Genomic DNA, 26,622 nt, shown 5'->3' on the forward strand with positions numbered 1-26,622 from the left:
CTTACTCTCTTTCCTGAACACCTGCAAGAGAATTTCCCTCTTATTTTAGTATTAGAAATAGTCGTACTGCTGAGCGGCAGCCAGTTTATTTTAACCATAAGAGTCATGTAACTGACCATGTGTACCTCATGTTGTTGGGTAGAAAACTTTGTGGACTTTTTGGGTGGACAAGGGAATGGTCATTTCCCATCTGACATTTTGTTATCCTTATTTTCTCTTTGCTTCATTTTGCCTTTATTTTAAATTATTCTATACACATCATTTTGGTTAGCAGCCTCAACTAAACATTTTTTTCTTTTTAAGAATAAAACTGCATAGTAAATGGGTGTTGACCATTGTCATTATTTTGAACACTAGGTATTTTACTTTACAAAGGCGTGCTATCTAAATGGAATTTTACTTGCTAATGAGATCAAACTTCTAAAAATAACTTTCCAGTGGTGTGATTAGAAAAGCCTAGGGTCAAAACTGAGGCTTAAGTTTTTTGTGTGTGTAGAAAAAAAAAATCTATATTAATATACCACTGGCTTGGGTTATTTAAATTGAATACTATAACAGCCCTGAAATATGACTTAGGTCTTTTCAATATCTAACTTGATTAAGAGATGCATAGGGAGTTCAACTCGGTGCTCTGTGATGACCTCCATAGGTGGGATGGGATGGGGTTGGAGTGGGAGGGAGGTCCAAGAGGGAGGGGATAAAATGTTAGCTGTTTCACTTTGTTGTACAGCAGAAACTAACACAACATTGTAAAGCAGCTATATGCCAATAAAAAAAAAAAATCTATCAACAAAAGTTGAAATCTTTTTTCTAATAGACCTCTTTCAGAATAACATTTCTATTTAGGAATTTGCTTAAAAAATTTTTTTATACATTTCCATAAGAGCAACTTAAAATTGTTTCACAAAATATTGTAACCCAAACCTTTGTTCAGTTAGCATGAACATTCTTAATTGAATAAACATAAATTCCAAATGGCTAAAATAAAAATGTTTCTAACAATTTGGATAGTAGCTCTAAATATTTATAATATTGTTTAGATTTTTGGTTGTTTCGGCAGTGACTAATACATTAAATATAACTGTGTTTTATGGTAAACTTAAATATGAATCTAAAAGTATTATTATCTTTCTCTCTAGAGATATAACTGCTATAAGCATCACTGGAGCGATATAAGAAAACCTGTCATTTTGGAAGTAACACCAGGAGGCTTTGACCAAATTAATCCTGCAACTAACAGAGTCCTCTGTTCCTATGACTATAGAAATATTGAAGGCTTTGTAGATCTCTCTGATTATCAAGGAGGGTTTTGTTTACTTTATGGAGGATTTAGTAGATTGGTAAGTAGTGTTTCTAAAAAACCTTTTTAAAAGGGACATGACCACTTGAAGGAAAACAGAGTTAATTTTGAAATTTCTTATGAGTCCTCTGGGAGGAAGTATGGTATCATGAGTGCAGGCTTTGGTATCAAAGAGCCCTGAGCTTGAATCCCAGTTTGCAGCTCTGTAAAATGAGGAGAGTAACATGTATGTCATAGGTTTTTGTTTTTGTTTTTTGTATTGAATGAGATAATTTATGTAAACTGCTTAGCACAGTGTGTGGCTTAATATTCAATAAATGGTAATTACAGTTTTATTTTCATTGGTATTAATGTCTTACCTGAGAGTTTCTAAGCTTTCTTTGGAAAGGTATTTTAAAATCTTTTTTTTAATTAATTTATTTATTTCTTTTGGCACACGGGCTTAGTTGCTCCGCGGCATGTGGGATCTTCCTGGAGCAGGGATCGAACTCATGTCCTCCGCATTGGCAGGCAGACTCCCAACCACTGCGCCACCTAGGAAGCCCTAAAATCTTTTTTTTTATAGTCTTCTTTTCTTTGCCCAGCTATTTGTAGTTTGAATTCTGAATATTCATTGAAACTTCAAATTTGGAATTCATTGCATGTTTGTTGTCTTGAAATTCTGAATTATATGTAAATTTGGGGATACAGCAGAAACCACTTAAGATGCTGAGGCTCTGTTTGTTAACTGGCAGTAGAAGCTGAGCTATAGATGATGACCATCTTTTTTTTTTTTTTTTATAAGAAACGTCCTGCCTTCCTTAATTAAACCCCACATCTCAAAGATGAGCATTAGAGTGTCTACATGGAGAGGCGTGGCTGAACTTACTCTCAAGAATCCTTTCTCTTGAGAATTTTAATTCCTGTAGCTACCTTAATGTCCTGGGAACACTACTTGAAGATTTAGTGTTCTGTAGATAAATTATCCATCCCTGGGTAGCAAGCCAGGGCAAGTCTTTTGGATATACAAGAGGCTAGAGGGTAGCAAAAGGGAAGTAAAAAGAATGGTGGATGGGGTGAACAATCTGATTTACAGAATATGTTAGCTCTTCAGAGTTATAGGCCTTTTCGCATCCTAGATTTCACTCTTTACCCAGATGATGGGACCCATCCTAGTGTCCCTCATCTAGGAATGTACGTGTAGACATTTTATTACCTCTGAGTCTAGGCCCAAAAGATGAAGGCCCAAAGAGGAAATTAGTTCCGTCTCCCACCCTAAAGCAGCCGAAAGCCTGCTGTCATAGTGCTGTCCAAAGATTTGTCTCGTCCCTGGGTAGTGGAAATTTATAATGATTAACCCCTTGGTGGAAAACATACCTAATTACAGGAATATGGCCTCACAGACCTTAACAGAATCACCGTAATTCACCAAGCCTTACAATGCATAAGGTAAACATTAAGGATAAGAATTGTGACACTCCTCAATTGCCAACATTTTTTATTGCTTGATGGCATCAAGCAGTTTTAATTTTAATCATCCACATTCTAAGCATACTCTCTGCCTTTTAAAAGACTAGCAAAGATGAGTCAGTTCACTGCAAATATGAGACCATGAAAGATTCATTCAACATACCTTTATCTGGTACCTTCTGCATCCATAGTGACTGAGATAAGCTACTGGGAATAAAATCAGGTTTTAAAACGTGATCTGATCCAGTATTTCTCAGCAGGGTAGTTAATGGCATTCTGGGCAGGACAGGTCTTTCTTTTATAGGATTCTCCTGCCTTGCCCTTCACAGGATATTAAGCATTTCTGGCTTCCAGGTATCAAATGCAAGTAGCATTACCTTATATCCTTAACTTTTGTTATACACTCTGGAGGTTGGTTTGTAATATTCACAGGCTAATGACTTATAAACATTTAAACATTTTTCAAGGTAATCTTGTAAGAAAACCCACTATATAAAAACAGATGAAGTCAGAGCTACCTTAGTTGAAACTGGGAATACTGTCTACATAGTACCCATGCCCCCACTGGACTTAGCTGGGTTCCCTGGGGCCTCTTTTGGAAGCCCCAGAGTACTGTTTTCCACACGGTGATGAGAACCAGACTCTGAGAAGTTATGAGATAATTTCCATTCAGTGATTATTTTTCAAGGGTCTCTATCTCAGATTTTGTGATTTTAATTTAATAATAGTATTTCAGCCACAACACACTGCTTATTTACTTCTAAGATCTACCTTTTTTTTCCCAAAATTGCTCCTTCAGTCACTCTCCTATAAGTTGATTCACTGTGGTCACATGTTAGTTATTTCAACCCTGACTTTAAATTTCAAAATTTGTGCAGCATTTATTTGCATCAGAGCAAAGAGAAGAAATTATCAAAAGTGCAATAGATCATGCTGGCAACTATATAGGTATTTCATTGCGGATCAGAAAAGAACCTTTAGAATTTGAGCAATTTTTGAATCTTCGCTTTGGGAAATACAGCACTGATGAATCCATCACATCTTTAGCAGAGTTTGTAGTCCAAAAAATATCACCTAGACATTCGGTAAGTCCATGTGTTAAAAGTAAAAATCTGTTCATCTGATTTTGACATTTTTCTTCAATAATTTTTTAATATGTACCAATTTTGTTTGAAGGAACCTGTAAAAAGAATTCTAGCGCTGACAGAAACATGCTTAGTGGAACGTGATCCAGCAACCTATAATATTGCAACATTGAAGCCCTTAGGAGAAGTAAGTTTCAGCAATATTAGCTTAAATGAGATTTCTTCCTGTTGATGAATTAGAATAATTTTCTATTTAAAAATTTTTATGCTGAAAGGGTAGGAAACAGCAAGAATCTGTATTTAATTCTTCATTATATTGATCCTAGAACAATGAATATTGCAAAATTTATTTTCCAAGTATACAGTGAAAACTTTTTATTCAGTATTGCATGAAAATTTGAATGAGACTTTTAAGCAGCTCTTAAAATCTGATATTATAAACAAGTTACATTTTAAAATATTGACTTTTGTCAGCTAGATGATGTGTAGTTTTTCTAATGAAATACCGTAAAACTAGACATCTTTTGTGGAACTTGTTTTTTGTTTTCCTTAGGTATTTGCATTGGTGTGTGACTCAGAAAATCCACAACTTTTTACCATTGAATTTATAAAAGGCCAAATACGGAAATACTCTTCAACAGAGAGGTATTTTTTAAAATTCATCTAGCTTTTAAGATCCTAGTATGTACAAGGTAAAGTGCCTCATCAAAGAGGAAAAACATATATATAATCTAGAACTTTTAAAATTATGTAACTTAGGAAAAGACAACTTTATTTTTTTGCATATGTAAAATGTCCGTTTAGTTTAGGTTTCTTTTTTTTTTTTTTTTTTTTTTAATTTTTTACTTTATTTTGGCTGCGTTGGGTCTTTATTGCTGCATTCGGGCTTTCTCTAGTTGCTGCGAGCGGGGGCTACTCTGTTGCGGAGCACGGGCTGTAGGCACACGGGCTTCATTAGTTGTGGCACACACGCTTAGTTGCTCCATGGCATGTGGGATCTTCCTGGACCAGGGATCGAACCCGTGTCCCCTGCATTGGCAGGTGGATTCTTAACCACTGTGCCACAAGGGAAATCCCAGTTTTCAAGTTTCTAAAGAGTATAAAGATGATGACTTCATTTTAAGTGAACAGATGGAAAAAAAGTGTGTTTCTGAAACTTACACTTTTAAAGTATTTAAAAATAGCACCTTTCACTTCCATTCTTAAATTGTTTGGATAATGGCAGCAAGTTACTTTAATATGGATATAGTCAGTGAAACTAACACAATATTGTAAGTCAGCTATACCTATGTGCAGCTTTTGTGTGGATATAAGTTTTAGACTCCTTTAGGTGAATACAAAGGAATGTAATCACTGGATCATATGGTAAGAGGATGGTGAGTTTTGTAAGAGACTGCCAAACTGTCTTCCAAAAGCGTGTGTACCATTGTGCATTCCTACCATTTTGCATTCCGAGCAGCAGTGAATGAGAGTTCCTGCTTTACATCCTCGTCAGAATTTGGTGGTGTCAGTGTTCCAGATTTTGCCCATTGTAATACTGGTGTTGTGGCATCTTGTTGTTTAATGAGCATTTTCCTGATGTCATGTGATGTAGAGCACCCTTTCTTGTATTTATTTGCTGTCTACGTACCTTCTTTGGTGAGGTCTCTGTAAAGGACTTTGGATCATTTTTTAATTGGATTGTTTTTCTTATTGAATTTTAAGAGTTCTTTGCATATTTTGGGTAATAGTCCTTAATCAGATATGTCTTTTGTAAACATTTTCTCTCAGCTTGTGGCTTGTCTTTTCATTCCTCTTGATGAAGTTTCTTGAAAAAGTAAAACTATAGAGACAGAGGCAGATAAATGTTTGCCGGAGGCTAGGGAGTTTTTTGCAGATGGGCACAAGGAAACTTTTTGGGGTGGTGGAAGTGACAAAAACTGGATTGTGGTAGTGACTGCACAACTGTACAGATTTACTAAAAATGACCAGACTATACATTTTAATTGAATGAATTTTGTGATTTGTAGGTTGTACCTCGGTAAAATGTTAAAAATAATCTTAAAATTAAAAAGACAAGAGGAAAACATTAAAGATCCATTCCTTTAGTAACTTGTACACAGTATGTAATAGCAAAATGAAGAGCTAATTGGAATGTCAGATTCTCTCCTAATGCCACTGTTCTTTTCTGCTTCTCTTGTACCCAGAGTGCCTTCCTGAGCAGGTAACCTGCTAAAGGGCATATGTTGCCTTTTAAATCAAAATTTCCCTAAATTATCAATCCTAAACCCTTTTTATTTTTAACCTTGCTTAGAGATTCCTTACTAGCAAGTTTGCTGGATGGAGTAAGAGCCTCTGGTAACAGAGATGTTTGTGTAAAAATGACATCAACTCATAAAGGTCAGCGATGGGGGTTATTCAGCATGCCTGTCGATGAGGAGGTAGAGAGCCTTCATCTCAGATTCTTGGCTGCACCTCCAAGTAAGTATTGATTTAAATGTAATTGCATTTCCATCTGTCTACTTAACAATAACTTAAGAAATACAATGCAGATCTCTAAATCTTTTTGAACCTTTCCTCTCCTTACAGATGGCAACTTTGCAGATGCTGTATTCAGGTTCAACGCTAATATTTCGTATAGCGGAGTTCTGCATGCAGTAACACAGGATGTAAGATAAATTGTATCATAGTATGTTCATTGTCACTAACTTTTGGTATGGAAACTGTTTTGAAATATTCTTCCTTACCTAGGGTCTCTTCTCAGAAAACAAAGAAAAACTGATCAATAATGCCATAACGGCATTATTGTCCCAAGAGGGGGATGTTGTTGCTTCAAATGCAGAACTAGAGAGTCAGTTCCAGGCTGTGAGGAGGCTTGTGGCTTCCAAAGCTGGTTTTCTGGCCTTTACTCAACTTCCAAAGTAAGTTGCCTCTTAATTTTTTTTAAAGAGAATTTGAACAACTCAAAATAGCAAATAATCAACAATTTGCCTCTTTATATCTGACTAAAACTTGATACCTTGTAATATGGTGATACAGTAGTTTCTATTCATGAGAAATAAAAAAAGGAAGGTGAATGGAAATCTGACTCTTATGTATCCATTCACCCATGATATTACTGACCCTGTTTTAGTGAATTTGAATAGGAAATTATATGCCTTTCGATTTTAATTAACCTTGAAAAAAACTTCTCCTTCAAGGAAAAAGTTATTATGAAAACTGATATGTTCCAGAGGTGGGATTCAGAATGTGTAATTGCTGTAGTAATGCGATAGAAACTTAAGATGACTTGTTATGTTATATTTTTAATAGTAAAATAATAGAATAATGCTCAGGCACTGCTGCAATATGCTGTTTTGTTCCACAAGGTTTCGGGAGCGTCTAGGAGTAAAGGTAGTAAAAGCACTCAAGAGGAGCAACAATGGAGTAATCCATGCTGCTGTTGATATGCTCTGTGCCCTCATGTGTGTAAGTACTAGTGTTTTCCTTAAGGAAACTGATTTTAAGTTGACTGATGGTTTAAATTTCCACAAACCCAGATTTTCATTGTACCAATTAAATTCAGTGTTTTTACATTTCTTAACTTGCTCTCATAGCCATTTACTTACTCAAATAAACATTTGTTTAGCATAACCTGTAAGCTAAACACTGTGCTATGTACTCGAAATACAAAGATTTTAAGGCAAAGTTCCTTCCATGAAATTGCTGACAGTCTAGTAAGGTAGGCATATGTATACAGTATAAAGTAGTAGGGGCCATGGGATCCTGGTCAGGGAACTGGATCCCACATGCCATAACCAAAGATCCCACGTGCTGCAACTAAGACCCGATGCAGCCAAATAAATAAATAAACAAATAAATTATTACTATTACTACTAATAAAGAATTAGTGGAATAACTAGAACATAAAATAATGTAGTGTGAAATGAACACATTGAGACCTCATTAAAAATTAGGTATTGGCTGTGTATTTTATGTGAATTACCTCATTTAAGCGTCATAGTAGTCCAGTGAGGTAAGTACTATTATTCCCACTTCATAGCTTAGGAAACTGCTGGGGAAAATGAAACTGAGAGAGTTAAAGTAATTTAACTGTGTCTAAGGTTGGGTATAGCCAGTAGCAGAGTGAGGATTTGATCTTTATCATGCTGGAATCCTTTTTTATGCTCTTAGTTTATTCCAGCAGTCAAAAGAGAATCATCTTGAGACAAGGAAGTATTTGCTGCTAATTTTAGTACTTACTTTTAAATGCTAATAAGTTTTATCGTTTTACGTTTATATTATAAAATTGGGGTAGGGAGAATGGGTGTCATTTGCTTTTTAAGAAGGAGATCTGTGACTTTTTTCTCTGAAAAGTACCTTGCGCAGTATTATCTGCAGTTACTTGTTAAGCACATTATCCATGAAGTCTCATCAGACCCAGGAGAAATCATCACTGCTGCTCTCGTCTCATCACGAGATTCCTTTCTGCCTTAAATTTTAAAGGTTATGGTTTTTGGTTCTGTGAGTGTTCAGTGAGTACTCTTTACAAATGACTTGTGTGTGATGCCCCTGCTCATGAATTATCACTGTTTTTAATCACTAGCCCATGCACGATGACTATGACTTAAGACAAGAACAGCTAAACAAAGCGTCTCTTCTCTCTTCAAAGAAGTTTCTGGAAAACTTACTGGAGAAATTTAGTTCCCATGTGGTAAGTTACAATTAAGTTTGTCTTAATGAGACATACCATACATATTGAAAGGTATTCTGGAGGTACAATGTGGACAGTTTTTTGTTTGTTTTTGTTTTCGAATTGTGGCCCTCAGCTTTGGTCAGTGTTGGTCACAGTTCAGTTTGGTCACTGATGATATAGTCCTAAAACAGAGTATTTTATTATTTACCTGGAAAGGATAAGTTGCAAAGCCTTTAAAATTTTACAGTTATATCCCAGATTTTTGCCTTTTTCTCTCTTTAAAAATATCATTATGAAATAAGTTGCTTAAAAAAAAATTAAGCCAAATCTTTGTTCCTCAGTCATTAGTAACAGTTTTGGAGATGGGCAATCTATAACATCTAGAGGGAATATGAACAAATTGCCAGAGTTTTGCAGGTATTGTCAAAGATTGCTTTTTCTACCAATACACATGAACATTAATTATACATGTTTGAGGTGTCTTGGTTGTTCTCTTGAAATTTGACTGAATTTTATTTTTTAAAAGTAATTTATTTTTTATTTATTGGCTGCATTGGGTCTTCATTGCCGCGCGAGGGCTTTCTGTAGTTGCGGAGAACGGGGGCTACTCTTTGTTGTGGTGCACAGGCTTCTTACTGCGGTGGCTTCTCTTGTTGTGGAACATGGGCTCTAGGTGTGCAGGCTTCAGTAGTTGCAGCACGTGGGCTCAGTAGTGGCACACGGACTTGGTTGCTCCACGGCATGTGGGATCTTCCTGGACCAAGGCTCGAACCCATGTCCCCTGCATTGGAAGGCGGATTCTTAACCACTGTGCCACCAGGGAAGCCACTGACTGAATTTTAATTATTTTCCCTTTGAGATATGGTAAGCACTGGATTTGCTACATTAGTAAAACAGGTACTGCATCAAGTAGCACGCACGTTGAGAGTACTCTGAAACTCATGTTGGGAAATTAAATGTTTACTTCTAACATATAGAATTAGAGAAAGAAACCCATTATTGCTATGTTTTAAGTGAAGCTCTCTGTCCTAAGCCACGGTAATATATTACTTTGTTTCAGGATCATGGGACTGGTGCCCTAGTTATTAGTTCACTCTTGGACTTCCTCACTTTTGCCCTCTGTGCTCCATATAGTGAGACAACAGAAGGGCAGCAGTTTGATATGCTCTTGGAGATGGTAGCGTCCAATGGAAGAACACTTTTTAAACTCTTTCAGGTGAGAGCTTACACTTTTATCAGATAACAGCTAATCTGAGAGAACCACTTCTGGGGTCAGTTTGTTTTTAAAATGATACGTGTATGCTTCTGTGGTAATATAAATAAATACAGCCTAGTACATTATCATATTAGAACACTTAATTCCATGGATTTCTTGGTGTTTCACAGAGAGCTCCGTTGATGGCTTTTGACCACTATGTGACTCTGTTGCCCAACTTTTCCAGCTTAGAAGTAGTGAAAAACTCATTTTTCTTCTGTGGTAGACCCAAAGTTCCCTTTTCTTTACAGATTTCCAGATAGTAAGATGAGCTTTACCAGGGTTGTTCATAAGCAATTGAAAACGTTTATTTCATATAATACCATAATATTTATTATGTACGTGTGTGTATGTGATATTTTTATTTTATATTTATATTATAATGTCAATTTCTATATTTTAATATCATAATTATTTGATATGTATCATTCTAATAAGTAGAATATATGTTCACATAAGTACCAGCTGTTTATCCTACTATAAACTCTTCGTTTTAAATATGTGTAAAGCTAAATTGTAAAATTCTTAAGTCAAACTGTGAACTGACTTTGAGATGTAGCCTTTACTAATTTTATGGCTTATTTCTTACATAAAATTGTGTATCCCTCTTAAGAGCAACAGCTAAATATGTTGGAATAAAATTCTTTTATTCTGTGATACTTTTTCCTCCCTGTTTTGAAGCATCCTTCGATGGCAATTATAAAGGGAGCTGGATTGGTTATGAAAGCAATAATAGAGGTGAGAGAACAATTTTGAAACATTAAACTTACTTGAATGCTCATTGGCTATTTTAACCTGGGCTGACAGAATGACCTTTCAGTCTGTTTTGGGAAGTATGCCATGTTCCTGGGTAAGAAAAGCATTTTTAAATCTTAAGATTAGTTTTAAACTAGTTACAGAAACAACCCTCAATAATAAATTAAGCATTTAAAGTTCTTAAATAAGTGGATTTAGAGCAAATGAATCTTTCTGGTCCTGTAGTATTTGTTTTATTTTAAAAGAAAAGGTAGCATTCTTTCTCTCTTCCTCTTTTTTGGGGGTGGGGGTGGTACTGAGTTCATGGAAATCTATTAATGGAGTTAGTTTGTAGCCAAATAGTATCAAATAAGTACAGTAACAAAAAGTTCCTCATGCTAACATGCATATGTAACTAAGCTCTAGAGATCAGGGCATAGTATTGTTGGGCACGAGCTATTGCTTCTCCAGGATAGTTGCTTCAGCCTTAATGTGTTTTTTAGAAGATGAGATCATGGCTGTGAATGTGAACTTACATACTGGATGTTTACAATATCAGTCTAATGGCTTTTGAATTCTTGCATTCTTTTGTTGTGATAGTAATAATTTGGATAAAATGTCAGAGTGCTCCTTTTATCAAAAAATTCTGCCATTATAGCTCATAAATATAACAAGTAGCTAAATAATAAGCATAGAATTAGTATACTCTTAAGCAGCTATTTAAGAAATTATATATAGACATTACATTGATTGGAACATCAAAGTTTACTGGCATTTTTAGTGTATATATGTGACTAAAGGCTAATTTCCCCCCTCCAACTAATGGGGCCTATGCTCAGTATTAGCTTCCAAAGTAAGTACCACATCTCTCACTTATAGAGCTTGAAGTAGCCAAGGACAGTTAGCACCATGAGACCATACAAAAGTGTCTTTCTGACCTCGATCCGTTAATATATTGCCATTTATTCAGAAATATTTAATGAGTGCCAGGTATAACCAAAAAGCCAGCTTTGACTTCATTGCAAGCCACACGTGTCAGATTCATAGCCAGTAATCACAGCCAATGTCTGTGTAAGGAAGGTTTTATTTATTTACACTGAAATCCTGGCAGATATCTTAAATTATTGTTTTCTGATTGTGAAAGCAGTATATGATCTTTTAAGAAACATTGGGTTGTTCAGAAAAAACACAAGGAACAAATAAATCACCTATATTTTTACTATCCAGAGAAAACTGCCGTTAGTATTTTGGTAAATTTCCTCTCAGACTGTGTTCAAAATTATGTATGTACATATACATACTATGTATATATTTATATACATACCACATATTCATTTGTGTCAAAATGTTGTGTGTACGTATTCATACTGTGTGTTTGTGTACTTACTGCATATTCAGTTATACTATATACTTGTACTTTTTTTCAGTAACATTGTGAGTGAGCATTTTTACTTTTCGACAGGTTGTCTTAAATATCACACTGCTTGCTTAATTCATACTTCTGTGATTACCTTTGATTAGTAGTCCTATCTGCCCTACCCTTTTGTCAAAGTGAGTCTAAATAAGCAGAGTGAAATCAGAATAGAAGGAACTACCTCAGCATCACATCATTCTTTAAAAAAAAATTGTATTCACCACAAAAATGAATATATCTTTAATAACAAAAGCATGCCAGGTTTGCAGGTGCCTTTGGTAGGAATTGCTTATTTCTGTGAGTCAGCTCTCCCCTTCGTTGGCTGGTATAATATATACTCAGGGAATGAACCTAATTTTAATGTTAAGCAAAGAATAATTCATAATATAAATTTCTCTGGGAACATTTAAACCTCATTCCAAAGGCAAATGATATTTTTTAAATGGCTTGTACTACTATTCACGTATGTTATTTTTGGATAATTGAAGTGGCATTTTTAATTTTTATTATATTGTGTACTGAATAATTATTTTATCTAGAGATATAAAATTAGTTTTTTAAAATTAGGATAGCTTGCTTTAGATTGTTGCTTTAGGGATCATCTTACCCTTTTTCCAAAGGAAGGTGACAAAGAAATTGCTACAAAAATGCAGGAGCTTGCCCTAAGTGAAGGTGCCTTACCTCGACACTTGCATACTGCGATGTTTACAATAAGCTCAGATCAAAGGATGCTTACAAATAGGTAGGTTAAATTTAATTTGCTATAAGTTAACTTGCTGTTTAGAGAAGAGGTTCAGATATTACATAAAAGAAACTGTTTGGATTACAGAAATGTTTCATTTTCTTCTGATTCACCTACTTCTTTTCCTTTCCTTTTGGAAGGATTGTACCTAAATGAGCATTGTCGCTGTCCTTGTAAAACTTGGGAGGGAAAAATAAAGCTTTTTTTCCTCCCACTCTCCGCTCCTTAAGTTCTATACCCATAGTCATGGGACTGAAACATGGAAAAGAGCGCTTAGTAAGTAGCTTATGGAACTAGAACCACATGTCCCCAGGGTTTTTCTCTCCTTGTATTTCCTTCTGGCCATCTTGCATGTAGATGACCCACTTAATCAATTTTTAAATAACTTTGGTCCATTAAGTAATCTAAGAATAAAGAGAATTTTAATATCTAACCAGCCTAACCTAAGCCTGTCCTAAATCGCTTGTAGTTAAACAATTTACCCGTTGGCAAATCATCTTTTTTTTTTAATAATAACCCTTCAAATATGAGGAAACACATAAATCTATTTACTTCAGGCTGTATGAATTCCAGCCCTTTTAATTTTTCTTTATAATTCCTGACATGTGATCCTTTCATGTATCCTTAGCATTACCATATTATTACTCATGACTCATATTAGTTAAAAGTATATATATAATAAATATTTTAATCACGTTCTTTTTGACTTTTTGAAATAATAACTTGCTGACTTATGCTTACTTTGTTATGGAAATATAAATTTCATTTCTTTATCACCTATGTTCGGTATTTGGATGTTGTGGTATGCTACCCTGCCAATAGTTTTCTGCTGTTTATACTATTATAAGAAGCTATCTGCATCCCTCAGTTGTAAATGTTAGCCGCAAAAGTAGTCTTCTGTGTTACCTGTGAGGATAAAAAGATATGAAAGGATGGTTATTTCCTTGGTGCACCGCCTTATTAGCAATGCTGAGCACCATCTTTCATTACAATAGAAACTATTTGATGTCTAATTCCATCAAACCCCCACGTTAGCCCTTTGCTTCTTGTGTTCCCTATATTATAATCAATTGCATTCCCTACTGTGATCAATCACAATATTGAAAAGCTGTCAAATTATAATAGAAATACTACTTTTCATTTGCATTGCTTTATCTTTTACAAATTGCTGCTATAAAATATTCTCTCTCTTATGCCTAATTAAAACCTTTTTAGGAATCATTGATATGATACCTACCAAATGCTAGTGAAGGAAATTACGTGCCATTATTTCAATATGTTAGCTTCCATGTAGGCATTGGAGTGAACAGTTTAGTAGTGTTTTTTTGTTTGTTTTTGTTTTTGGGGTTTTTTGTTTTGTTTTTTTTTTTTGATGTCAGAACAGAGCACAATTTGAGTTTTCCTATTAAACTTTTTTCTTCTGGGAATGTAACAGGTATAAATACATATGCCTTGTAGGTGGTTATTTGATTATTCGCCTCACAGATTTCATGCTCATTGTTATTGCAAATGGCAGTTGAATCCCTAGCAAAACACAGAAAGGTCTGTGGTGAATAAAATATATTTCCTTTTTGTGAGGAGCTTCCAGTCTGGGTAACAGATATCATCATGGGGATTAAGGTTAATAAATGACTCAGTCATAGATTCCACATGGAACCTAGATTTTCACTTTGAACCAAAATATACTTTTTTTTTTTTTTTTTGGCACACGGGCTTAGTTGCTCCGTGGCATGTGGGATCCTGGAGCTGGGATCGAACCAGTGACCTCTGCATTGGCAGGCGGATTCTTAACCACTGCGCCACCTAGGAAGCCTGAACCAAAATATACTTTGAGCTCAAAAGTGCTTTAAGTCTTTGTTCAGACTCCAAAACTGAAAATATTTTCTCTCTCTAATCTTGCCAAAAAGTATATTTTAGAACATAGTTGACTTTTGCTCGTGTTCAGAATTCCAAAGAATTACAGAATGCTGTGATCACTATAGCAGGATTTGCTATATAGACTTAATTATATTACCAAGTTTAATTATTTCCCTATCTTTAAGTGTGATAAGAACCTACTTCTTCATGTTCAGGTCCATTGAAAATTAGTGAGAAAAAAGAAAATTAGTGAGTTCATCAAGGAAGCATTTTTAAATTTGGAGAAAATACTAAAATGTTAGCAGTATTTGGATTACTCTCTCATACATCTCTCAATTAAAATATTAATTTTTAGTATTTTATATCAGAATGATTTTTAAGAATTTTTATTGGAGTGTAGTTGTTTTGCAATGTTGTGTTAGATTCAGATGTACAGCAAAGTGCATCAGTTATACATATATCCACTCTTTTTTTAGATTCTTTTCCCATATAGGTTATTGCAGAGTATTGAGTAGATAGAACAGTTTTTTTTTTTACTGTAGTCTTATTTCTTATATGATATTTTGTTCTTAAAAATTCCTTTTTGTTCTAGCTGAGATAAAGCAGCAAACCTTTCTCAACGTCTGCTTTTTTCAGACAGCTAAGTAGGCATTTAGTGGCACTCTGGACAGCTGATAATGCAACTGCAACAAACTTGTTGAAACGCATTTTGGTAAGTCAGTTGAATAACTGGAAAAATTTTTATGTTCTTGCCCAATAAAATTTCATTGAAAAGTTATTTATACTGTTAAGAGTTTTTTAAGTTTATCTGTTTTTAGTATAAAAGATACTTATCAAAGGAGTTGTTATATAATAAATGCTATCCCTAATAGCTAATCATAGTATTAATTTATTTGGGTTTTGCAGGCTAGATTTTGTGTGTTGTATGTGTGTGGCGCACACGCAGTTGTTTTGAAAATGGCTTTTATATCTTGTTTTTGTTTGTTGTTTTTAGCCGCCAGGCTTGCTGGCTTACTTGGACAGCTCAGATCCAGTTCCTGAGAAGGATGCTGATCGGATGCACGTTAGAGATAACGTGAAAATAGCCATGGTAAATATGCTTGTCCTGAGCATCTTTTCAGGATAAAAGAGTACTTTTTTCTGAAACACATGTTAAATAGTAGTATCCATTTAAAATTATTATTGTTAACAGCTTTATGGAGGTAAAATTTACATCCCAAAAATTTTACCTGTTTTTAGTGTACAGTTCTATAATCTTTATAGTTATGCACTTATCACCACAATCTAATTTTATGAATAGTAATAATCTTGTATTTTTTTTTCTCTAATTCAGCATATTGGCACATTCAGTAGTGGATTTTTTTTTTAATTTCAAATGTGTAAGATGATATTTTGCACATAATATATAATTGATAAATGTTGGTGAGAAGGGCCAACACTGAAAAATTAATTTAGGTAGTGCTTTTTTCTTTACAAAGCTATCTTAATTATTAATGTTGGGCTGTCTTTGAGAAAATTACTTAACATCTTTCAAGATATGCTGTTATAATAATGTCTTATATGTGTTCTTTTCCTGTCTTCACCCCATTTCTGTCTGCACCCATCTCCCACTTATATCTTGCCATCCTTCTAAAAGGATTCATCCTGAAAACTAGGGAGAGAAGTTAAGATTTCTTGGACCACATGTATAATTTGTTGTAGAAAATTTCACCTTGTTTTTTCACTGTTTTTTCAGTATTTATGTAATGTAAAATAGTGTGACTTGGCTTTAATTAGATTTTTAAAATAAATTCACAAATATAGGACTGTAATGGAATTCATTGCTATTTTATAGGATCAGTATGGAAAATTTAATAAAGTTCCAGAGTGGCAAAGACTAGCTGGAAAAGCTGCTAAAGAAGTTGAAAAATTTGCCAAAGAAAAAGTGGATCTTGTGTTAATGCATTGGAGGGATAGAATGGGCATTGCTCAAAAAGAGGTAAAAATAAAGTCTTCTTCTGAACTTCCAGCACTTCCATATATCCTAGGTTCCTTCAGTTGTTGCTGTTCACAGAGATGGTAGTCAGATGCTTTTGACTGAACACCTCAAGAAATGTCACCTAGTTTTGATTATGTTTTTATATAAATTTTTCTTAATTCATAGCTTTATGAGTCAGTGGTTAGGATTTTAGTTATTTAATATATAATTCCACTCTTAATTTTTCATCCATAACATCCACTTTCCAGACTTTTAAATTCATATGTATTTTTTTCCTTCCTTCTCTGAACTTTGTTTTGTAGTTATACAAATAAAGTTGCCCTTCTTGTTTAGTTTTTTTATTGAGAGCTAGATAGATAAGTATTTTGAAAATAAGACTCACATTAAGTTAAATTTACTATGTGTAGTTAAATTTCAGTATTAGCTCCTCAAATCAAGATCAGATCTGAAACAGTTTTAGCCTCATTTTTCAGCATATAGTATGTGCTGCAGAACCTAATCCAGTAATATTCATCCTTCTATCTAGGATGGAATGTGCAGTGGTTTAGAGTGGCTTAAGGTTTCATGTAAAAGTTGACTTGATCTCAGTTTTTGTTGACCACACTTTTATTCTTTCCCTTTAAACATCTCTTTTTTTATGGTAGCTGTTTTCTTATTCAGGGAAAGTAATATAAGTATCTTTCTAAAACAAACAGATTTCTTATGAATTTCCAGAATATCTAAACATAAGGCATCAGGTGCAACAGAACAGAAATATTACTATCTCGTGTGTCTGTCTGAAATTGAGACCAAAATTCAGTTCTTTAGAACGTGAGCATAGAGTTAATGCTAATTTGAATGAGTGACATATGCACTGTAAAGAATCATTAAACAGGCTTTCAAAGGTCTAAGAAAGTAAAGAGAATACTGAACTTTGAACAGGTTAACCTACCTCTGAGCCTGGTTCTGTCCCTTACTAACTCATATGGCAAGTTACAGGCTTTCAGAATCACATTTACCTCCCTCCTCTGTCCTTTGGGGTTGCTTTGATGTACAAGGAAGTTAATAATAAAAGCACCTATAATAAAAGACAATACATGTCTTGTCATGATAATATTGCTGTAGCATTTGAGAATTGAAAGTCTGTAGTTACGAAATGAATGTTTTTCACAGTTGTTAAAAATTACAAGCTTTTGGCTTCAGGTAGTTAAACCCATTTCTGAAATAACAGTTGCTTCAAGCTGTTGGGTATAATTATGCTGAAAATAAGTTTTTGACATCAGATTTCATACATAACATTTATACAGCATAAACTTGAACACAAAGCTATTTTAGCTAGAAATGTGGATAGCATCTATTATTTAAAGATAAAAAGAATTCAGAGGGAGAGCAATGTATTTTTAATATCAATCAATAATGTTGTTATCAGTCTGTTGGTTTCATTTACAGGTGTTATCTAAAGTGCTGAGCAATTATTTCTTCCGGGGTACTATTTTCAACATTAATTTCTTTATGAAACAGTGAATAATTTTACTCGTAGAAATTTTAACACCAAAATATCTAATTAATGAACTTGTGCTTTAGCTAAAGTCTGAAAATTAACCATTGTCCAGATTAACTGTTTAGTCTTGAAATGAACTGCATTTCTTATATAATCAAAATGTTTACGAAGTCATTTCCATTTGTAGCTAATGTTCTGTGTTGGATTAATAATAACCTTTGGCTAATGTATAAAATTGCTCTCTTCTTATTTATGTTATTTTCAGTTGAGGGATTTGTTTAGCCAGTTAGAGCTTTTAACCTAAGTCTATAAATCAGCCACTTAGTTTATGGAGAACTGGTTGTCCTTTTCTGTATATAGTGTTTACATTTTCATAACTCTGGAGTCCTAGCTTTTTGTCCTAAGGGCAGGGGAAGTTGAAGAAAGTATTACTTGATTAGAGGTTTTACGGAATGGAATGGTTTGTCAAAACTAAAATTTTGAACTATTTATGTACTTTATTCAGGTCACCTAGTGCACAGAATTAAAATTGTAGGGAATATTTCCTTAATTAATCACTATGTTTTATATTTCAAACCACATTTTCTTTTTAAAATTTACTACTTTACCTTTATTCTTTCTGTGGTATCTAGTCTGTTTATTTTATATGATTTGCCACTTCCTTAATGAAGTTACAGACTTTGATGTTTTAATCTATAACTGCTTTCTACTTTTCGCTTCTGTCATGTTGAGGATTAGAATTTTCATGACTGAAATATCTATGCGTTTTACTTGGAGCAAAGATTCCTAACCTCCAGTCCATATATAGACTCTCAAGAAATCTTTGAAATCTTCCCCTCCAGTTTTAAACCTTATGTGTGTGTCTTTGTCTGAAATAGGACCATAGCTTTCTTTGAATTCTCAAATGGGTTTATGACTGCCTAAAATTTGAGTCATAGACTTTGGAGAAGCAGGTGGGCCTTTTCCTGTCTTAAAGATTGGTTTATACTGATGACATCCTTGTGGAATTTGTATAATAGAGATAGCATAGCAGATATAGACTCACTCTCTTATTTTCATTTCATTTTGAATTTTTTTTTCCTTTTTTACAATTAAATTCAGGACAGAAACAATTTGGTGAGTTTAAGTCCCTGCTACATGTGTGAAATGCATTAAACTGCCTGCATGTGGAGTTGTCTTTGATATCCTTTGTCTAGTAAATTAAATTCAAGTCTCACTTCACATGTGTCTGAATGTAGGTCTTATTTCTTGTCCGCTAGCTATTTCAATTTACACTTGCTCCTCTTGGCTTTGGTAGCAATTTAATAACCTGTAATCTTTTGTGTTTATTGTTTTGCCATGATTTTTGTATTAACCGCATGTGAATGTTTGTCACCTGTTTTTGACTGGTATAAATTTTATTAGTCATCACTGTAAACTTTAACAAAATTTGGATTTGAAACAAGTTTAGGCTACATGGAAAATATTTCAGCTACACTATAGAAATATATGCTGGCAAACTGTCATACTGTGATATAATTTAATATTCTGTATTCATATTTTATAGATTTTGTTTCATTAATTTTGCCAAAATTTAATAAAGGAAATGTTTCTCATCACTTACAAAGTGATGATATCCTTACTGAGCTTATTTGGTAGCTCCAGATTGAGCACTATGAAGTCTTTTTCTTTTCCAGAATATAAATCAAAAGCCAGTAGTTCTTCGAAAGAGAAGACAAAGAATAAAAATAGAAGCAAACTGGGATCTCTTCTATTATCGGTAAACTTTAGGCCTCTTTTCCAATTAATTAAATTTGGCAATGCCAAATTGAATTTTTGTTTCTAGAAAAATCACTACAGTTTTTTTTGTTTTTTGTTTCTGCCTCAATTTAGTGCTTTATGTTATAGGTATTTTTATGCTATCAGGGTCAAGAATTATAACTGTTAAGATTGGTATGATTAGTGATGCTTTTGTAATATTAAGACCTTTTGTAGAGTGTTGGGAGTCAGATGAGCCAAAGATAATTTTAGAATTTTATTAAGGCTTAGAGATGATTACTGTAAAACACTTTATTATGGCTTAGAAATAACTGTATTATGACTTCTTTAAGCCTTATAGGAAACAGAGTCTTAAAAGAGTTGAATGATGAAAACATAAGGGGACTTGTGGGAAATGGGTATCCAAGTTAGCTGACCTCATAAACTTCTCCAGCCTTTCTAATATGGTAACCCTTTCTCTCCACCTACTGCTCCCACCACCTCCCCAGCACCCTCTATCTCAACACCCTCTCCACACATGCACAGTTATGCACACATAGGACTTTGAAACATTTTGGGGAGTTTGCAAAAACTTTTTTGAGATAACTCATAGTACTGAGTCTGGGAGCTGATCTATTGATTAAGGGAAAATATGTGCTTTGGGAACTTCCCACAGTACTTTAAAGTGTAGTATGTATATAATATGGCCTTAAGAATATGCCTTGGTTTTCTTCCTCTGGAATCCCTCAATTGTGTTGTCCTTCCTAGAATTCCCTTAGAATTCTGGCATCAGACTTTTTAGAAGGATTGCAGGTTGTAAGTGAGTGGGTGTAAAGCCCACCCACCCCAGTTCAGATTTGAATGCAAATTTATGATGATAGTTAAGTAATTCCAGGAATAAAAGGAAGGTATTTTGAAAATATCAATCAGAGCTTGACAGTTTAGCTGTATTTTTTTCTTGGGTCGTTTGTAAGGTTGTTAATCTAGAGTCTTGTTCATCCCACACACTTCACACCCAATTATCCAGAAATTCTTATCCCCAGCCTGTAATTTGATAACTGCTTATAATTCTTTTCTGACTGAAGTTTATATATGCAATAAATATTAAAGTTGAAATATCAGTTCCCATTGTTTTGAAATCCATAGAGATTTGTTTTATTGTTTGGCTTCATTTTCCCCCCAACATTTTATAATGAAAACTTTCAAACATACAGAAAAGGTGAAGGAATTTTACAGTGAGCCCCTGTATACCTGTGACTAAAATTCTACCATTAACATTTTACTATACTTACTTTACAGAGTGGATCTTATTTTCTTTCTTTACGCTTGCTAAACATTGTTAATTCCACTGTTTTGTTGCTTATTATTAGTTGTAGTAAGGGATATTTATAGATTTTTAAAACTGTTTATTGCTTCCCGCTATTTTCTGATTACATGTGTATATATAGGTTTGGTCAGGACCATGCCAAGTCAAACTTAATTTGGAATTTCAAAACACGAGAAGAATTGAGAGACAGTCTTGAATCTGAAATGAGAGCATTTAATATTGATAGAGAGCTTGGTAGTGCTAATGTGATCTCCTGGAACCACCATGAATTTGAGGTAAATTTTAATTTTTGTAGTATATTAGTTTTTTTTAAAGTATGTATTGGTTTTGGAGTTTTTTCTGTTTTTAATTTGTAGTTTAACATATGTCTTTCTTTCACTCATAATTTATGAAGGAAATATTAGAAAACTTTCACTTTGCCTGAGACAAAGGAAAAATTAATTTTAAGTACCCCAACTTTGTACCTGAAAATCATGTAGGAGTTTTCATAAATTTGATCCTGTGCATTCTAGATCTGTTCCTTACTTTTTTCCCTCTTTAGATCCTTTATTGAAACATAGCCTATTCCTCTTATTTCTTGTAGCTTGTTTAATAGACTTTTTGTGGTACTTTGAATGTGGCCATTTTTGGCTGCCGTATTAAAATATTGATGTGAAGAATGACAAAATAAGAACAAGAAACATGTTGGTGGTAGATAATCTTGCATGCATGTCTAAATTTTTATTATAGCTGTAAATTCGAGCCTGCTCGTGACCCTGCAGGCTTTGCTGTTCAACTCAACTGCATTTCTTAAACGTGTTAATGATTTGTTTTTGTTCATTCCCTCCTCTTTGTGAAAAACTTTACTTTGGTTTTGGGAGTTTGCATTCTCCAGGATTTTCTCTTTCACTGTCCATTCTGCCTCCTTTGCTCATTTTCCCTTATTGCCCCAACTGCTAAATGTTGACTGGCCCCAAAGGATCAGTTCTTGGGCTTCTTTTCATTTATATTTTTTGCCTCAATGATCTCATCCATTCTCATGGCTTAAATGTTTTTTATTTACTGATGGCTTCAAGATTCTTATCTCCTGCTTAGACTTTCTTTCCTAGATTTCATACTTTTATCCTATAAATTGGATATCTAATAAGCTTCAAGAACTTAGCTCTAAAACTGTGCTCTGGTTTTTCCCTCAAACCTCAATTCACTTGCAGTTTTTCTGATCTTAGAAAATGCTAGTCCTTATTTTCTAGTCGAAACCCTTGAAATCATCTTTTTTCTTATGCCCCAAATTCAATTCGTCAGCAAGTCCTATTCAGTGCACCTTCAAAATTTACCGGGAACCCAGCCCTCTTCTTTCTATGGGATTGTAGCCATTTCCCTGCTTCCCCCGTTGCCTCTCTATAATCTGTTATCAACATAGTAGCAGTGTGATCTTGTTGTAATGTCAGATCTTGTCACTTCTCTGCTCCAAGCCCTCCAGTGCTCCCCTCCCGTTGCTTCTCACCCCACTTAGTAAAAGCCTGCGTCTTTAACATGACTTAAAAGACAAAATCTGTACCTCCTACATCCAAGCATTGTGTCTTTGATCTCATCTCCTAACATTCTCTCACTGTTGGCTCTGTCCACACTGGCTTCCCTGAAAACACCAAATTCATGTTCTTGATTTAAGGTCTTTCTACTTGCTGTTCCCTTTGCCTAAAATACTCTTTTTCTACAGAGAGCCTCATAAGGACAGAACTTTTTTTTTTTTTAAGAACTTTTATTGAGATGCAGTTAACATACAATAAACTGCATATATTTAGAGTGTACAATTTTGTATCCCAATCTCCCAATTCATTCCCCCCCAACCCTTCCCACCTTCCCCACTTGTTAGGACAGAACTTATGTTTGTTTGATGCTGTATCCCTGATGACTAGAACAGTGAATGACACATACCTTACATTCTTAATAAATGGAGTTGAATAAATTAAAACTCAGAATTTATATGAAAAAAATGAAATGGCTATACATATATATTTGATTTTGTATAGTTTGTATTTTTAGAAAACATCTGTTTTAGTCTTTGGAAAAAGAATTTTGGTAATCTGATCAAGAAATTCCTTTAAAAATTAAAAAAAAACCCAAAAAACCAAAAAAAAGCATCGTGACCAATTGGACAATACGATGCTTTTTTTTTTTTCAACTTAAAAGTCACCCCCCCCCCCAAAAAAAAAGAAAAGAAATTCCTTTTTACAGTTGGTTACAAATCTTTGCTTGAGACAAACCCCAGTAGGAACTGCGCTACTCCCTCACATATCACTTCCTGTAGTGTAACCTGGAGAGATTGTACATACAAAGAATGAATACTGTATAAAAATGTACCACAAAATGTAGTTGATGTGTTGGGAGGTGAGGGAAGACCTGAGGTGCCTTGTGTGAGTTTGGCAAACTGTGTGTAGCCTGGGATCATTTACTTCCTGCTTGGTTGTGGCCAGCCGAGAAGGGAATGAAGCAGGTTATCCTTTAATGGTGTTTCGGTGTTTTCTTCCCTTAAGTCTTCGTGGACACCATATAGTCTTGGGACAGTTTTTATCAGCAAGTTTTACATTCATAAAATTAGTGTGTAATTCTGACTCTCAACATTTAACTGGTGAACACTTAACTAATGAATTACCAGGTATTTTAAGAAATGACTGATTTTTTTTTTGTTGAAGGCTGTCTCATCAAGAAAAGCAAAAGCTCTGAACAGAAAGAATTTAAGTGGTTATGTGAAAACTGCCAAAAAAAGTACTGTAAACTAAAATAATGTACTTTGCTTTTATTAATAAAGGTTAAGTATGAGTGCTTGGCAGAGGAAATCAAAATAGGGGATTATTACCTGAGATTACTACTGGAGGAAGATGAGAATGAAGACAGTGGATCAATTAAGAGATCGTAAGCTACTCTTTATATCTTGTTATATTTGTTTTCACTGTTACATTTTTTTTTTTTTACTGTTACTTTCATAGCTAATTCTATTGTGAACTTTTTGTAAAACCTAGGTATGAATTTTTCAATGAGCTTTATCATCGTTTCCTGCTCACCCCAAAAGTAAACATGAAGTGTTTATGTTTACAAGCCCTTGCTATTGTTTATGGCAGATGTCATGAAGAAATAGGACCTTTTACAGATACAAGATATATCATTGGAATGTTAGAGAGGGTAAGGATATCATTAAAAATACTGCTCTTTGATAATGTCATTGGAGTATATGTTAAATTTTTAAAACTAAATTTAAGTTCTATTTGATCACATTGCTGCCATACCTTTCTACGTGAGTTTTTCTGTAATTTGCATTATACTTCTTTAAATATAAGTTGGATGCACAAGAAAGTGACTAATGGGTTAGCATTTGTCCGTGTCAGTTTATTTTTTTCAGTTGCTGCTTTTGAACAACTTTAGCGACCTATTTGCCAGTCTTTAAGTATGGATAAGCTGGGTAGGTGTGTAAAAGAAATTTAGAGTTGAATGTTCTTTTGCAGTGGACATTTTGGAAAAATCTTAAATGATGCTAACACACTAAACTTCAATGTGAAAATAGTAAAACAAAGGAAACCTTAAGTTAGCACAGTTTTGGGTGGTTTTTTTTGTTTGTTTTTTTAATAAAGTTTGTCATTTAACGTTTGAGCAAGGTGGGAGAAGGAACAAACTGATCATTTCCTCTATTATGCAGCTCAAATTTGAGTGTTACTTACCTGTTACAGTGTATACACTTTATTCTTTCCTCTGTTTACCTTCCTCTTACATTTAACAATTTAAATTTCAGTGAACTGCCTTAGAATCATTTCACCAGTTTTTAAAATGGTCACCAGTGCTTGCTGTAAATGCCTTAAGTGTCAGTCATGCTTTTGTGGATTAGAAAACTGGTTCTGAGTAAGTTCACAAAGCACCTAGGAAATAACCAGATGAAAACCCTTATTTTTTGCTGTTAACACCAGATTTCACTATTGAATTCTAATTCACTCTTATTACAGTGAACCTGAGTACTTGAGGCATAGCATTTGTATCTTAGGCAGATACATTTTTTTCCTTCTTGTGTTCATGGTGATGTGATTTTATGTGAAACATCACTTATCAATTCTTTAGAATTTTTACTTGGGAGTATCATTTGGGCCAATTCTTTCCTTCAATTTTTATATACATTTTTAAAGCTATATATTAATCTGTGACTTAAAATAACTGCCTTTCTAGGGAAATTAGATAAGGTTTATAAAGTTACAAAGAATGTAAAACATTGAGGAATTGCAATAATTGGTAGTCTTTTCTGATTTTCTTTGTTTACAAGATATTTCTTTCTGGCTATTGGTTGACTTTGTCTAGTGATGGTAATGCCTTAATTTGTGTTTCTTTTCACTTCTGACTAAATTCTCATTTATTTCAATAGTGCACAGATAAACTTGAACGAGATAGGTTAATCCTCTTCCTTAACAAGTTGATCCTTAATAAGGTACAGTATTTTGCATAAATATGCTATTATTTCCAAATTAAGTCACATTATGTAACAAAGATAAATGATTACAGTTCAGCTTAATTATCAAGACATGGTTCTTGTCTTATCTTCTTTTAGGTCAGGAAGCTCTGTGTGCTCTCAACTCTCGAAGGGAAAAGTTTTTGCCAAATACTCATTTTTGAAACCAACACTGACGTGCTTAATTCTATTCTCACTTTTAGTAAATAATGCAAATATTTTTAAATGAAATAAAATGAATAAGTCCTAGGAAAATTTAATTTAAATTATAATATTTTCCTAACTTCTAAGAAATTACCAGTTTTTATCTTGCTTACAAAAACAAACTGATTCTATTTCTGAGTATAGAATAATCTATTAACGAAGAGAGTTTGGAAAAACGCAGGATAATTGTAGAACCAGTGAGTTTATCCTGAGTGTTATTCCCGCCAGGCTTTAATTTGTTTATTTTGTTTTGCTCAGAATATATTTAAGTAAAAATTCTTTATGTGATCTTTCTGTAATATAGTTTTGCCTTTTTAATTTTTATCTAAATTTATGCTCCTTGAACACAAAATCCTGAAAATACTTAGTAATATCAGTTACATGTCAGTTTTTCCAAAAAGATTCCAAATATTCTCTTCTTTGAGAGCCTTTTAGGTAGTAATATCTATTGGAGAGAAAGATTTTAAGTTATGTAAACATGTTTCTGTCTTCCAGAAAAATGTTAAGGACCTCATGGATTCAAATGGAATTAGAATCCTTGTGGACTTGCTTACCCTTGCACATCTCCATGTGAGCCGAGCTACAGTGCCACTGCAAGTATGTACACTTATCTAGATTTTACAAGTTTAACATTCTTTGAGTACAAATTTAGGATCAAAAGAGTCATACAGACCTGAAAATATGTTAGAATATGTGGCCATGCATCTACTTCTCTTATAATTATGATAGTACTAATGCCTGGGATATTAAGTCACACACTCAAAAAGTGAAATAATCAAAATGGACAGTGACGATCCAGTTTTATTTTTCTCATGTCTCTTTTGTCTTTTAAAGTAACTGCATCTCTAATGTGGCTTATTTTGAGGCAATGTGTCCTTTAGGATTTAAACTGAATCCATCAGTTATGTAACTAGAACTTTCAGCATTGACATCCACCGAG

The 26,622-nt window shown here is 34.0% G+C and overlaps 1 protein-coding gene across 1 annotated transcript in view; it reads left to right on the forward strand.

Moving 5' to 3' along the window:
* Positions 1-26,622, forward strand: part of DNAJC13 (DnaJ heat shock protein family (Hsp40) member C13) — a 108,890-nt gene that overhangs the window by 30,629 nt on the left and 51,639 nt on the right. Inside the window, exons 6-26 of the mRNA XM_057738611.1 lie at positions 1,140-1,340; positions 3,628-3,834; positions 3,926-4,021; positions 4,388-4,479; positions 6,128-6,294; positions 6,403-6,482; positions 6,565-6,734; positions 7,182-7,281; positions 8,399-8,506; positions 9,549-9,704; positions 10,425-10,481; positions 12,513-12,634; positions 15,128-15,203; positions 15,486-15,581; positions 16,326-16,469; positions 19,626-19,708; positions 21,135-21,288; positions 23,802-23,905; positions 24,013-24,172; positions 25,395-25,457; positions 26,178-26,279. Of these exons, the coding sequence (XP_057594594.1) occupies positions 1,140-1,340; positions 3,628-3,834; positions 3,926-4,021; positions 4,388-4,479; positions 6,128-6,294; positions 6,403-6,482; positions 6,565-6,734; positions 7,182-7,281; positions 8,399-8,506; positions 9,549-9,704; positions 10,425-10,481; positions 12,513-12,634; positions 15,128-15,203; positions 15,486-15,581; positions 16,326-16,469; positions 19,626-19,708; positions 21,135-21,288; positions 23,802-23,905; positions 24,013-24,172; positions 25,395-25,457; positions 26,178-26,279 (2,538 nt within the window). The remainder of the gene's footprint in view (positions 1-1,139; positions 1,341-3,627; positions 3,835-3,925; positions 4,022-4,387; positions 4,480-6,127; positions 6,295-6,402; positions 6,483-6,564; positions 6,735-7,181; positions 7,282-8,398; positions 8,507-9,548; positions 9,705-10,424; positions 10,482-12,512; positions 12,635-15,127; positions 15,204-15,485; positions 15,582-16,325; positions 16,470-19,625; positions 19,709-21,134; positions 21,289-23,801; positions 23,906-24,012; positions 24,173-25,394; positions 25,458-26,177; positions 26,280-26,622) is intronic.

Source organism: Hippopotamus amphibius, chromosome 6 (genome assembly GCF_030028045.1).
Source record: "Hippopotamus amphibius kiboko isolate mHipAmp2 chromosome 6, mHipAmp2.hap2, whole genome shotgun sequence".
Lineage (NCBI taxonomy): Eukaryota > Metazoa > Chordata > Mammalia > Artiodactyla > Hippopotamidae > Hippopotamus > Hippopotamus amphibius.